The sequence below is a fragment of the Electrona antarctica genome (genome assembly GCF_951216825.1).
Source record: "Electrona antarctica genome assembly, chromosome: 22".
Taxonomy (NCBI): domain Eukaryota; kingdom Metazoa; phylum Chordata; class Actinopteri; order Myctophiformes; family Myctophidae; genus Electrona; species Electrona antarctica.
The window spans coordinates 2,970,050-2,983,852 of NC_136805.1; the positions used below are offsets into that span (position 1 = coordinate 2,970,050).

Here is a 13,803-nt window from a genome sequence, read left to right on the forward strand (position 1 = left end):
GCACCCCCAGTGCCCACACACCTTGGCCATGTTTGCCTCCTCCACACGTGTAGTTGTGAGGCAGCCCTTCTCCACCACGAACATCATTAAAATGAAATGTTGCTGAAATGTTGCTCCAGACCACCGACTCACACTATCCAGGAGAATGACACCGACTCCATTAGTGAGAAGTGGGGCAAAAAGTTAAAGAAAAAGGGGGCACGGATGGTGGCACAGTCGGTAGTGCTGTCGCCTCACAGCTAGAAGTGTTCAATTCCCGCTGGGGGTGCTGGGGGTGTGTTCCCTCCTCTGCGTCATTTAGTGCCCATACCAGAGGCGGGGTTGGCTAAAGGGCCCTTCTCCCCGTGTCCCCTAGGGTAGATACCCTGACAAAACATGCAGTAATCCTGGTCTCTAAACTACCTCACCCTGGCCAGCCAGGGAGCCTGATGGAGGGGAAAGGAACTGGTCAGAATAACGTGTTCCTTTCATTAATTTCACATGCAGTAATCTTGCTCTCTAAGCTAATTAATGCTCAACGTTTAAAAAAAGTGATGATTAGCTTAGGTGGTTCGGCGTCTCCCTAGGGAGGTCCTCGAGGTACGTCCCACTGGGAGGAGACCCCCGGGACAGACCAAGGCGCAGATGGAGGGATTACATCGACTCACTGGCCTTGGAACGTCTCGGGATCCCCCAGGAGGAAGTCACTAATGTTGCTCTGGAGAGGGAAATCCACCAGAGAGGTGGAGCTGTTGCCCCCGTGACCCGACTACAGATAAGCGGTTGAAGATGGATGGATGGACAACTGTTAACCCATTTAGGCCTTGCGTCTTGTCTTCCAAATCCTGACAGTTTTCTGAAATACCTATGATTCTATATCAGTGGTGCTCAATATTTCATCGTCATGGACCCCAAAAAATATATGTATTTGGCCGCCGACCCCCATCTGAAAATATGATGTTCCAGGGACCCTCCAGAAGCAAAGATTTGAGTTAAAAACATTCGCTCTGAAAGAATATATATTCAAAGATTTGCGCCACATTTTCACGATTTTTCAAAAATAGCAGACCTACTAAGCTGGTAGCGCGGCACTCGGTGCTGCGCTACGAGCTTGTAGATCTGCTATTTTTCAATAGCTAAAGCATAACATAATGCTTCCCGTCCAGAATGGGTTAAGTGAAACAATAGTTGCAGCCCAACTCACCAGACGATGCCCTGTGCTCCCGAGCCGATGGGCCTCAGGTTCTGGTAGCGCTTCAGGACGACGAAGGTGGAGTCGCCCACGTCTAGGCTGTAGAACTCCTTCTCCCCACCGCGGCGGTTCCTGTTCATAGTGAAGGCCTGCAGCCAGGAGGAGGAGAAGAAGAAGAGAAGTATTGTTTTAGTATTTAGCAGTGATGTAAATAGGGTTTCAATGTAATGAGTCCCGGGATGCAGGGGTGGTCTTTTAGAAATGAGACCCAGGGACATTTTATGAGTCCCACTTCAACGACAACGTTATAGGAGTCATATTTTTACAAATTGCAGCATTTAACTCCCATTTCATTTTATATGGTTATAATCTGGTTATATTCATGTAGAAAACAGAAGAAGAAATGATTATTATAACTAAAGCTAGCAAAATAAACTAGAATAAAAAAAACAGTACAGTAGTCCAGTAGTGCATCCCGTGGATGCAGAGGTCGTTGTTTTATTGCGTCTCTTAACTATATACAAAATGCACCCTATTTGAATCTCTGATTTAGTATTTATTTATTCAGCACAGTATAAAAACAATATAGTGAACAAACAAATATAAGAAGGGTAAAGTGCTAGGCCAAAAGCCCAAGGGGCTTATTATACGAGGCCTCTACCTGTATGTAAAACACAATGAAACATTGTACAAGAATATGTTCTGGACATCCACAGTGTTCCCAGATGTCAAGAAGACCTGAAGATGAACGGAGGGGGGAGGGGAGACAGAGGGCGCAGAGAGAGAGAGAGAGAATCATCTTTTCACCTTTCTTTCACCTTCCGTTCACACTTACAACAGTGTGGCGTTTTATTGCTTAAAAAGGAGAATAACACAAATTTTCAACATTGAACTGTATGTCATTAATAATACCTTAGAGTTGTGTGGGAATCTTTTTTAAAAAAAAGTCCTTCAAGGTTGTCTTTATTTGTTTAACAAAGGTAATAGAGCATGCACCTCCACTCTAGCCCAGGTGCTGGACAAAAGGCAGTACAAGAGGAAAAAATAGAGTCCGCAACACTGATATGAAAACTCAGCTCCACTGGTTGAATCAAATAAACCAGTGGAGCTGAGTTTTCATACCGCTGTTGCAGACTATTTTTTTCCTCTTGTCTTTATTTGTCTCCCTAAGGAGACATGTGTCTTGGAGACAGAGTCACAGCTGCATACAAATAACACACACACGTTCACAGAAGAAAAAGAAAAACACCATGAAACAGGCCGACATAAAAATCTAATTGAGCCTCGAACTGGAGGGTCTGGACCGGAGAACTTGGGGTCATGAGATCAGTGACATCACAAAGGTGTACTTTGGGGCGGCGGTGGCTCAGGAGTAGAGTGGCTGGATGGTAACCGCAAGGTTGCCAGTTCAAACCCTGTGGGCTCCCCCAGAGTTAGTGTCGAAGTGTCCTTGAGCAAGACTCTGGACCCCTAATTGCTCCTGATTTGCAGGTTGGTGCCTTGCATGGTTTCCGCAGCCATCGGTGTATGAATGTGTGTGTGAATGGGTGAATGTAATGAACAATCTATGTAAAGCGCCTTGGATAAAGGCGCTATATAAATGCACCCTTTACCATTTTTGACCTGCAGGGTACACCTATAGAATGGCTATTGTTCAAATACCAGACAAGTGGTTGAACTGATTTTGATGCCCATTATTGATTCGGGACCAATTTGGCTGGGGATCACCTGGAACCCCCACAGGGACCCCTGGAACCCCCACAGGGACCCCTGGACGCAGAGAGCTTAAGCCTTAAGGCACAGGGACCCCTGGAACCCCACAGGGACCCCTGGACGCAGAGAGCTTAAGCCTTAACCCATTTTGACCTGAGATCAGATTCTAAAAATGTCTTCTACATCCTGACAGTTTTCTGAAAAAGCTATGTTTCTATGTCAGTCGTTTTTCAAAAATAGCAGACCTACAAGCTCGTAGGGCTATGAGCTTGTAGATCTGCTATTTTTCAATAGCTAAAGCATAACATAATGCTAACACCAAAAGGGGTTCCCGCCCAAAATGGATTAAGGCACAGGGTGATTCCTGTGCCGACATAAAATAAAGCATTTAAAAATCTATCCACGTATTCCGATTCTCATAACACAGCATTCTGCACCACTGCCATAACGTGCACGCGCACACGCACACACGCACACACACACACACACACACACACACACACACACGATACTGCAATGCAACACACGCACGCACGCACGCACGCACACGCAATGTATGCAGTATGCACGCACTCGTACACACAGAGGCACACACACGAACTAGGCTACAGGCCTGAGAGAATAAGAAGACGTTTTAAAAGACACGTTGGAGCAGATCTCAGGTCATCTGGAAGGTTAATTGTTCCAGAGAGAAGGAACATCTCAATGATCTCAGGTCAGCAGGAAGGTTGTTCCAGAGAGCAGGAACACAGTAACAGTAACGCACTAAGGGGCGACTCACACGGTCGCAACAGATTGATGTATGCTTGTTGTAGGAGATGTATAGCTGATGCAAGCTCGCAATGCATTTCCAATGGGAGTCACATGGTTTGACACAACATTTGTGTTGTATGAGGGGGAGGGGGGCAGTCGAAACACAGCCGAAAGCCATACAACAGCTTGTAGTCCAAAATGTTGTATCAAACCATGTGACTTCCATTGGAAATGCATTGGGGCGGCCATGACACTTACAACATTCATACAACAAGCATGCATCAATGTTTTAAAGGTGTGAGTCGCCCCTTAATGTGCTAAATCACCTCATTTACAATGTTATTCCAGGTACTGGAATAAGTTCTGATTACAGAAAGGTTAACATGTCAGGAGCGATGTGGTACTAAATCACAAATGACATCCGAACCTCGGATGCATCCGAAAAACCATGGACAGCGCTCGTAGATTCAGAGATACAATACGAGGCATTGAAAATCCTACTTTGACTGGAGGTAAATGGGGGGGCCGTGTGCCAAGATCCTGGTGCTGGGGGTGACGGAGGCGTTGGACCAACCGGACCAATGTTAACTCCCATGATTTATGGCTAAACCGCTTCATATATGTGTTGGGGGGGGGGGGTGTATGAATATATACATACTGTCACAATATGCTCCTCTGCCCTTGGACTTTGTCTGTGTTTTGGGGCTATTATTTGTGTTCTGTACCTTATTTTGTAGTAGTGTTCTGTGATTTCCTGTCTGCCCTGTTTTCTGTCACCTGCCTTGTCTCACCTCCCTGCATTAGTGTAACCCTAGCCACCTGTGTTCTGACCCCCCAGAAGCAAAGATAGGAGTTAAAAATGTTCTCTCTGAAGGAATAAATATTCAAAGATTCGTGCCACATTTTCACGATTTTTCAAAAATAGCAGATCTACAAGCTCATAGCGCAACACTCGGTGCCGCGCTATGAGCTTGTAGATCTGCTATTTTTCAATAGCAAAAGCATAACATAATGCTTAAAACACCAAAAGGGGTTCCCACCCAAAATGGGTTTTAATTCATAGTTATTCCAAGTCCTAGTTATGTCCTAGTTGTTCCAAGTTATTTCACAGTGTGCGTTTTTGGAGAATTAAAACCACTTGAATATTCACTCCTCTGCCTGTGGCCCGGTTCGTTCTGCACCTGAGACCTACACCTCCAGAACCACATCGTTCTGCACCCGAGACCTACACCTCCAGAACCACATCGTTCTGCACCCGAGACCTACACCTCCAGAACCACATCGTTCTGCACCCGAGACCTACACCTCCAGAACCACATCGTTCTGCACCCGAGACCTACACCTCCAGAACCACACCGTTCTGCACCTGAGACCTACACCTCCAGAACCACACCGTTCTGCACCTGAGACCTACACCCCCAGAACCACATCGTTCTGCACCTGAGACCTACACCTCCAGAACCACATGGTTCTGCACCTGAGACCTACACCTCCAGAACCACATCGTTCTGCACCTGAGACCTACACCTCCAGAACCACATCGTTCTACACCTGAGACCTACACCTCCAGAACCACATGGTTCTGCACCTGAGACCTACACCTCCAGAACCACATCGTTCTACACCTGAGACCTACACCTCCAGAACCACATCGTTCTGCACCCGAGACCTACACCTCCAGAACCACATCGTTCTGCACCTGAGACCTACACCTCCAGAACCACATCGTTCTGCACCCGAGACCTACACCTCCAGAACCACATCGTTCTGCACCCGAGACCTACACCTCCAGAACCACATCGTTCTGCACCTGAGACCTACACCTCCAGAACCACATCGTTCTGCACCTGAGACCTACACCTCCAGAACCACATCGTTCTGCACCTGAGACCTACACCTCCAGAACCACATGGTTCTGCACCTGAGACCTACACCTCCAGAACCACATCGTTCTGCACCCGAGACCTACACCTCCAGAACCACATCGTTCTGCACCCGAGACCTACACCCCCAGAACCACATCGTTCTGCACCTGAGACCTACACCTCCAGAACCACATCGTTCTGCACCCGAGACCTACACCTCCAGAACCACATCGTTCTGCACCCGAGACCTACACCTCCAGAACCACATCGTTCTGCACCTGAGACCTACACCTCCAGAACCACATCGTTCTGCACCTGAGACCTACACCTCCAGAACCACATCGTTCTGCACCTGAGACCTACACCTCCAGAACCACATCGTTCTGCACCCGAGACCTACACCTCCAGAACCACATCGTTCTGAGACCTACACCCCCAGAACCACATCGTTCTGCACCCGAGACCTACACCTCCAGAACCACATCGTTCTGCACCTGAGACCTACACCTCCAGAACCACATCGTTCTGCACCCGAGACCTACACCTCCAGAACCACATCGTTCTGCACCTGAGACCTACACCACCAGAACCACATCGTTCTGCACCTGAGACCTACACCTCCAGAACCACATCGTTCTGCACCTGAGACCTACACCTCCAGAACCACATCGTTCTGCACCCGAGACCTACACCTCCAGAACCACATCGTTCTGCACCTGAGACCTACACCTCCAGAACCACATCGTTCTGCACCCGAGACCTACACCCCCAGAACCACATCGTTCTGCACCCGAGACCTACACCTCCAGAACCACATCGTTCTGCACCCGAGACCTACACCTCCAGAACCACATCGTTCTGCACCCGAGACCTACACCTCCAGAACCACATCGTTCTGCACCCGAGACCTACACCTCCAGAACCACATCGTTCTGCACCCGAGACCTACACCTCCAGAACCACATCGTTCTGCACCCGAGACCTACACCCCCAGAACCACATGGTTCTGCACCTGAGACCTACACCTCCAGAACCACATCGTTCTGCACCCGAGACCTACACCTCCAGAACCACATCGTTCTGCACCTGAGACCTACACCTCCAGAACCACATCGTTCTGCACCCGAGACCTACACCTCCAGAACCACATGGTTCTGCACCCGAGACCTACACCTCCAGAACCACATCGTTCTGCACCTGAGACCTACACCTCCAGAACCACATCGTTCTGCACCTGAGACCTACACCTCCAGAACCACATGGTTCTGCACCTGAGACCTACACCTCCAGAACCACATCGTTCTGCACCCGAGACCTACACCTCCAGAACCACATCGTTCTGCACCTGAGACCTACACCTCCAGAACCACATCGTTCTGCACCTCCAGAACCACATCGTTCTGCACCTGAGACCTACACCTCCAGAACCACATCGTTCTGCACCTGAGACCTACACCTCCAGAACCACATCGTTCTGCACCCGAGACCTACACCTCCAGAACCACATCGTTCTGCACCTGAGACCTACACCTCCAGAACCACATCGTTCTGCACCTGAGACCTACACCTCCAGAACCACATCGTTCTGCACCCGAGACCTACACCTCCAGAACCACATCGTTCTGCACCCGAGACCTACACCTCCAGAACCACATCGTTCTGCACCCGAGACCTACACCTCCAGAACCACATCGTTCTGCACCTGAGACCTACACCTCCAGAACCACATCGTTCTGCACCCGAGACCTACACCTCCAGAACCACATGGTTCTGCACCTGAGACCTACACCTCCAGAACCACATGGTTCTGCACCTGAGACCTACACCTCCAGAACCACATCGTTCTGCACCTGAGACCTACACCTCCAGAACCACATCGTTCTGCACCCGAGACCTACACCTCCAGAACCACATCGTTCTGCACCCGAGACCTACACCTCCAGAACCACATCGTTCTGCACCCGAGACCTACACCTCCAGAACCACATCGTTCTGCACCTGAGACCTACACCTCCAGAACCACACCGTTCTGCACCTGAGACCTACACCTCCAGAACCACATCGTTCTGCACCTGAGACCTACACCTCCAGAACCACACCGTTCTGCACCTGAGACCTACACCTCCAGAACCACATCGTTCTGCACCCGAGACCTACACCTCCAGAACCACATCGTTCTGCACCCGAGACCTACACCTCCAGAACCACATCGTTCTGCACCTGAGACCTACACCTCCAGAACCACACCGTTCTGCACCTGAGACCTACACCTCCAGAACCACATCGTTCTGCACCTGAGACCTACACCTCCAGAACCACATCGTTCTGCACCCGAGACCTACACCTCCAGAACCACATCGTTCTGCACCTGAGACCTACACCTCCAGAACCACATCGTTCTGCACCTGAGACCTACACCTCCAGAACCACATCGTTCTGCACCTGAGACCTACACCTCCAGAACCACATCGTTCTGCACCCGAGACCTACACCTCCAGAACCACATCGTTCTGCACCCGAGACCTACACCTCCAGAACCACATCGTTCTGCACCTGAGACCTACACCTCCAGAACCACATCGTTCTGCACCCGAGACCTACACCTCCAGAACCACATCGTTCTGCACCTGAGACCTACACCTCCAGAACCACATCGTTCTGCACCTGAGACCTACACCTCCAGAACCACATCGTTCTGCACCTGAGACCTACACCTCCAGAACCACATCGTTCTGCACCCGAGACCTACACCTCCAGAACCACATCGTTCTGCACCTGAGACCTACACCTCCAGAACCACATCGTTCTGCACCTGAGACCTACACCTCCAGAACCACATCGTTCTGCACCCGAGACCTACACCTCCAGAACCACATCGTTCTGCACCTGAGACCTACACCTCCAGAACCACATCGTTCTGCACCTGAGACCTACACCTCCAGAACCACATCGTTCTGCACCTGAGACCTACACCTCCAGAACCACATCGTTCTGCACCCGAGACCTACACCTCCAGAACCACATCGTTCTGCACCTGAGACCTACACCCCCAGAACCACATCGTTCTGCACCCGAGACCTACACCTCCAGAACCACATCGTTCTGCACCCGAGACCTACACCCCCAGAACCACATCGTTCTGCACCCGAGACCTACACCTCCAGAACCACATCGTTCTGCACCCGAGACCTACACCTCCAGAACCACATCGTTCTGCACCCGAGACCTACACCTCCAGAACCACATCGTTCTGCACCTGAGACCTACACCTCCAGAACCACATCGTTCTGCACCTGAGACCTACACCTCCAGAACCACATCGTTCTGCACCCGAGACCTACACCTCCAGAACCACATCGTGACAAGTAGCTGGCAGAGAAAGAATTCATCGTGAACTTATAACCACTTGAATATTCATTCCTCTGCCTGTGTCTGGTTCGTTCGTTCTGCACCTGAGACCTACACCTCCAGAACCACATCGTGACGGCAGAGAAAGAATTCATCGTGAACTTAAAAAGTATATTCGTGACAGACAGACAGCCCTACCCTGGGATTCTGGCAGTGTCAGGGCAGGTTTTTAGGGAGGCCAGAGGAGCATCCTGCTCTGAGTCATCATCCCACCATGTCTAACTGTCCCGTCACACTCCCTCCACGGCCCCCCGCGGGCCTGTCCCTCCACGGCCCCCCGCGGGCCTGTCTGGCCCACCGCGCTATGCTTATCTGCTTCCTACAGCCAGTAAACACATCACTGCAGCAGGCTTTAAACACTCCACTTTCAACCTGGCTGGCAGGAGGCCCTGTTCTTGGCATGTCATTATAGGTGGATCATTTATTAAAACGTAGTTGTTGCGGTCTGGTAACCTCATACTGTATGTCGTAATTCGAAAAGATAGCCGATCTATACAAGCTTGCAATGTGCCACGTTTTGAGCTTGTAGATGGTTTATTTTCTGTTACTTTTGAGTGACACTATACAGTAGTATGATGAAGTAGTAGTGCATACATTCATGAAAAAGTTTAGTCGAAATTTTGAGATACAAGGTTTCTTTCCGCGACATAGACGATATGTGGGGGAAAGTGGAGGTACTTCTGTGTCCTAATGGTAGTGTGTGAACAAGACATTTGGCACTGATAGTGGTTTGCAAGATAAGCCACACACACACACCTTCGCCACATCCGAAACGGTCGAGAAATGTTGAGTTAAAATCCAGTAAACCACTGTTGAAAGGAGATGTATAGAGCAGCTGCATGTCTCTCAGTGCAGTAACATTCTGTCATTATTGGCCATAATCATATTAAAAAATATATCATGTTGGGCCAAATGCAACGAGCATTACTAGCGTTGGGGGGTGTGTCAGCTATAGGTCAGTAGTAGGGGTGTAACGATACATATTAACAGCGATACGATACGTATCATGATACATGGTTGACGATACGATACATGGACCATATTGGTTTATTATGGCGATACGATACGATTCAATGATTTGAAATTGATACAGTAACTATTTAAAATACATTTTTTTTAAATTAAGTAATTAAACCCATCTTTTTAATTTTTCTTCTAAAAATTGCTAAATACCACACACAAAAATGTAGTATCTATCAAATAATTTAGCGGACGCTCGCTCGCTGTCTATTTCGCTTGGCCGCTGTCTTTCAGTCAGTCAGAGTACTTCCTTAGCATAGAGCAAGACAGCTGCTCGCTTTCTGCGCCTTCTCATAACGCCACAACGCACGGACCGCCGCACGGAACCTAGCGCCGCACAGCCCTGTCCTCCAACCTCAATCTGCCCTGCATTACACACGCCAAACATTCTAACATTCATCTTCATTCAATTAATTTGCGTAAAAAAAAACCCATCTCCCCGCAAATCACGTGTCACCAGTGAAATGCATGTTGGGACGGACACAGATTAATACTGGGACACACTTCAACTCGGACACACTTCAACTCGGACCCTGATACTACACCTACTCTTGCGTCAGTCGACATAACTTCTTCTTTGGGGAAGCATCGCGGCCAACGCGCGGGTTGTGTGGCACAGGCACCTGAAAGCCAGCTCTGACAGTTGGACGGGGGCATGTTAACGTATATTCAAAATATTCAATAACTTCCATTTATAGGCAGAATATCACCACCAAATTTACATCACACAAATGCCTGTCTAACATGTACATTTGGACTGTTTTTATTGGATGCATGTAATTGTATTTTGTATATTTTTCTATGGACCCTGAGGGCAGTATTATGTGTGTCTTAAGTACCAGGTCTTATGACTTAATTTAAGACCTGGAGGCGTGGTCAATGGTGTTTGGCCACTCAGAATAGCCAAATGGCATTGATCACGCCTCCAGGTCTTAAGTTAAGTAATAAGACCTGGTACTTAAGACACGCATAATACTGCCCTTTGTCTGCAATAAAGGCATGCATGCATTCACTCACTCACTCTCACACTCATTCATTCATTCATTCATTCAAACAAATAATTGCAATTAACGATGTAATTGTGTGTCTGGCATTCAACACTGGGAATTTAAGACTACAAATTAGATTTATGTATGACTTCTAGGCCTTGTAAGCTAAAGTGTCACAGGGCAGATACGACAAATATACAGGTTTAAAATATTAACAGTGTAAATAGCTGATCTACGTCTATGATCACAACGCGTGTCCTGTCTATGTCCGTCGTCCACATCATTTGGGAGAATAACTTTTAGTTTCTACATGGTCCTGGAATCAGCTCCAGAAAAATATTAAACTGGACAATTTAATCCCTTTGGATGATGTAATATACTTCGGATATTAAAAATATTAGGTCTAGACAGTCGTTTTACTTGAGTAAATGGTGGGGGTCAAAAACTAAGTCACAATGAGTTTAAGCTTTTGCCGCGATTACGATTAAATGGGCTCCAACATTTGAACACAATGACACGGATTTACATTCAGTATTTAAGTCAGACGTCATTTTGTAGTGCTACGTTACGTCCGGGTCCAAGTGGCACCAGCTCCCATCCTACGTTACGTCCGGGTCCAAGTGGCACCAGCTCCCGTCCGCATCTCATTTTGTAGTGCTACGTTACGTCCGGGTCCAAGTGGCACCAGCTCCCGTCCGCAGCTCATTGTAAATAGAATATCTAAACGCGTGAATCTTTTTACAATGACGTTATTTTTCAGAAAGGAAGCCATTGAGGGTTAAAATGGGTCTTAATGCTTCCAACTCGAGTAGAATTATTAATGTTTTGTAGTGTGACTGTGTCCATGACAACAAAAATATATGATGTGGAGACAATAAAGACTATTATTATCATTATTATTGAAGGTGGCAACAGTCCATTTGCTCATATTTAGAATGTGTGCAGGCTTGAGTATGTTGAATCTAGTTTGCATTAATGAGGATTTAGTTGACACAATAAAATAAAATGGCGATAGTATTCCATGTGGAGCAGACGGCCTGTCACAGCCAGATTTGGGAGAGCAGCGCAGCTTTGTTGTTGCGAGGAAAGCGGTAAAATGAGACTTTCGTGGTTGTTTTGGTCTCAGATTTAGTCCGACGGAGCGTCACAGTATAACTCTATGGGGACACAAAAGCGACACAAAAGTAGGACCCGGAAGTATCTCAGGAGGGGGGCGCTCACGGCTCACGTCACAGCTAAAATACTGAATTGCTTGTATAAATCCGGGAATTTCTCCCCGATGGCGCATGGCGCTCTCAGTTTAAAAGTGTCCGGGTGTGATCGCAGTGAAGATGAATATTCTGTGACTACTTAACCCATTTAGACGAGGATGATTCTAAACAAAATGTCTTCTAAATCCTAAACAGTTTTCTGAAAAACCCATGTTTCTGTGTCAGTGGTGCTCAACCTTTTTCATGTCAAGGACCCCCAGATTTATCTGTATTTGCCCACGGACCCCCCCCATCTGAAAATATGTTGTGCCAGACAGGCCCTCGGGGGCCATGGAGGGAGTGTGACGGGACAGTTAGACATGGTGGGATGATGACTCAGAGCTGGATGCTCCTCTGGCCTCGCAGCGCGGCCCCCTAAAAACCTGTCCTGACACTGCCAGAATCCCAGGGTAGGGCTGTCTGTCACGACTCACGAATATACTTTTTGAGTGGTGCAACCACTCCAAGGAACAGCAATGTCCGTGTTCAACTATGTATGTTTGTGTGTGTGTGACTATGTGTGTGACCAGTACCAATGAGTACCAAAAGTGGCGCTGTTGTGCCAGAAACAGAGAGATAGTATTGCACTGTTGCCTGTTAATTACAGAGAGATAGAGAGACAGAGAGATAGTAGACGATGTATATTTATTGAGTGGCAACACACATGAACGCGGCGCGCGTGTGCATGCGTGCAGCCTACTGTAGTAGCAAAAAAGTAACGTTAGCCTAGCACGTAGCAACACACATGAATGCTGCGTGCGTGCATGAACACGGTGCGTGTGTGCGTGTGTGTGCACATGTAGTGTGTGCATGAACGCGGTGTGTGTGTGCGCGTGCGTGCGTGCACGTGTGTGCGTGAGACTGGGTCAGTGTGTTCTAACCAGGAGTTTAGTAATGTTAGGCTACACTGGGAATTCCACTTCCACTTCAAGATGTTTTAAAAAAACAAAGTCTACAGTACAGTAACTATAACAATAAATGTGTAGTTGCACCACTCGGTTCACACGAATATACTTTTTAAGTTCACGATGAATTCTTTCTCTGCCAGCTACGTGTCACGATTCTGGAGGTGTAGGTCTCAGGTGCAGAACGAACCAGGCCACAGGCAGAGGAATGAATATTCAAGTGGTTTTAATTCTCAAACGCACACTGTGAAATAACTTGGAACAACTAGGACATAACTATAGGACTTGGAATAACTGAAACAAAGATTTGACATAAAAACGATTATTCAAAAATAGCAGATCTACAAGCTCGTAGTGTGGCACTCGGTGCAGCGCTATGAGCTTGTAGATCTGCTATTTTTCAACAGCTAAAGTGTAATATAATCCTTAAAACACCAAAAGGGATTCCCGTTCAGAATGGGTTTAAAAGGCCTGCAAGCAAATGTGAAAAAGAAATTGTCAAGGGGAGACCAGGGGGCAGGGGAGACCAGGGGGCAGGGGAGACCAGGGGGAGGGGAGACCAGGGGGCAGGGGAGACCAGGGGGGAGGGGAGACCAGGGGGGAGGGGAGACCAGGGGGCAGGGGAGACCAGGGGGCAGGGGGGAGACCAGGGGGCAGGGGAGGGATCTCAACCCTTTCGACGAAGGGCTGTCTTTTTCAAAAAAGCCTTCAATAGAATGCTCATTTCAG

At 48.1% G+C, this 13,803-nt stretch overlaps 1 protein-coding gene across 2 annotated transcripts in view; it reads right to left on the reverse strand.

The window, feature by feature from the left end:
• Positions 1 to 13,803, reverse strand: part of mapk8b (mitogen-activated protein kinase 8b) — an 85,394-nt gene that overhangs the window by 45,098 nt on the left and 26,493 nt on the right. For both annotated transcript variants that reach the window (XM_079491981.1, XM_079491982.1), the window contains exon 2: positions 1,184 to 1,320. In XM_079491981.1, coding sequence (XP_079348107.1) covers positions 1,184 to 1,311 — 128 coding nt within the window. In that variant the 5' untranslated portion in view covers positions 1,312 to 1,320. The remainder of the gene's footprint in view (positions 1 to 1,183; positions 1,321 to 13,803) is intronic.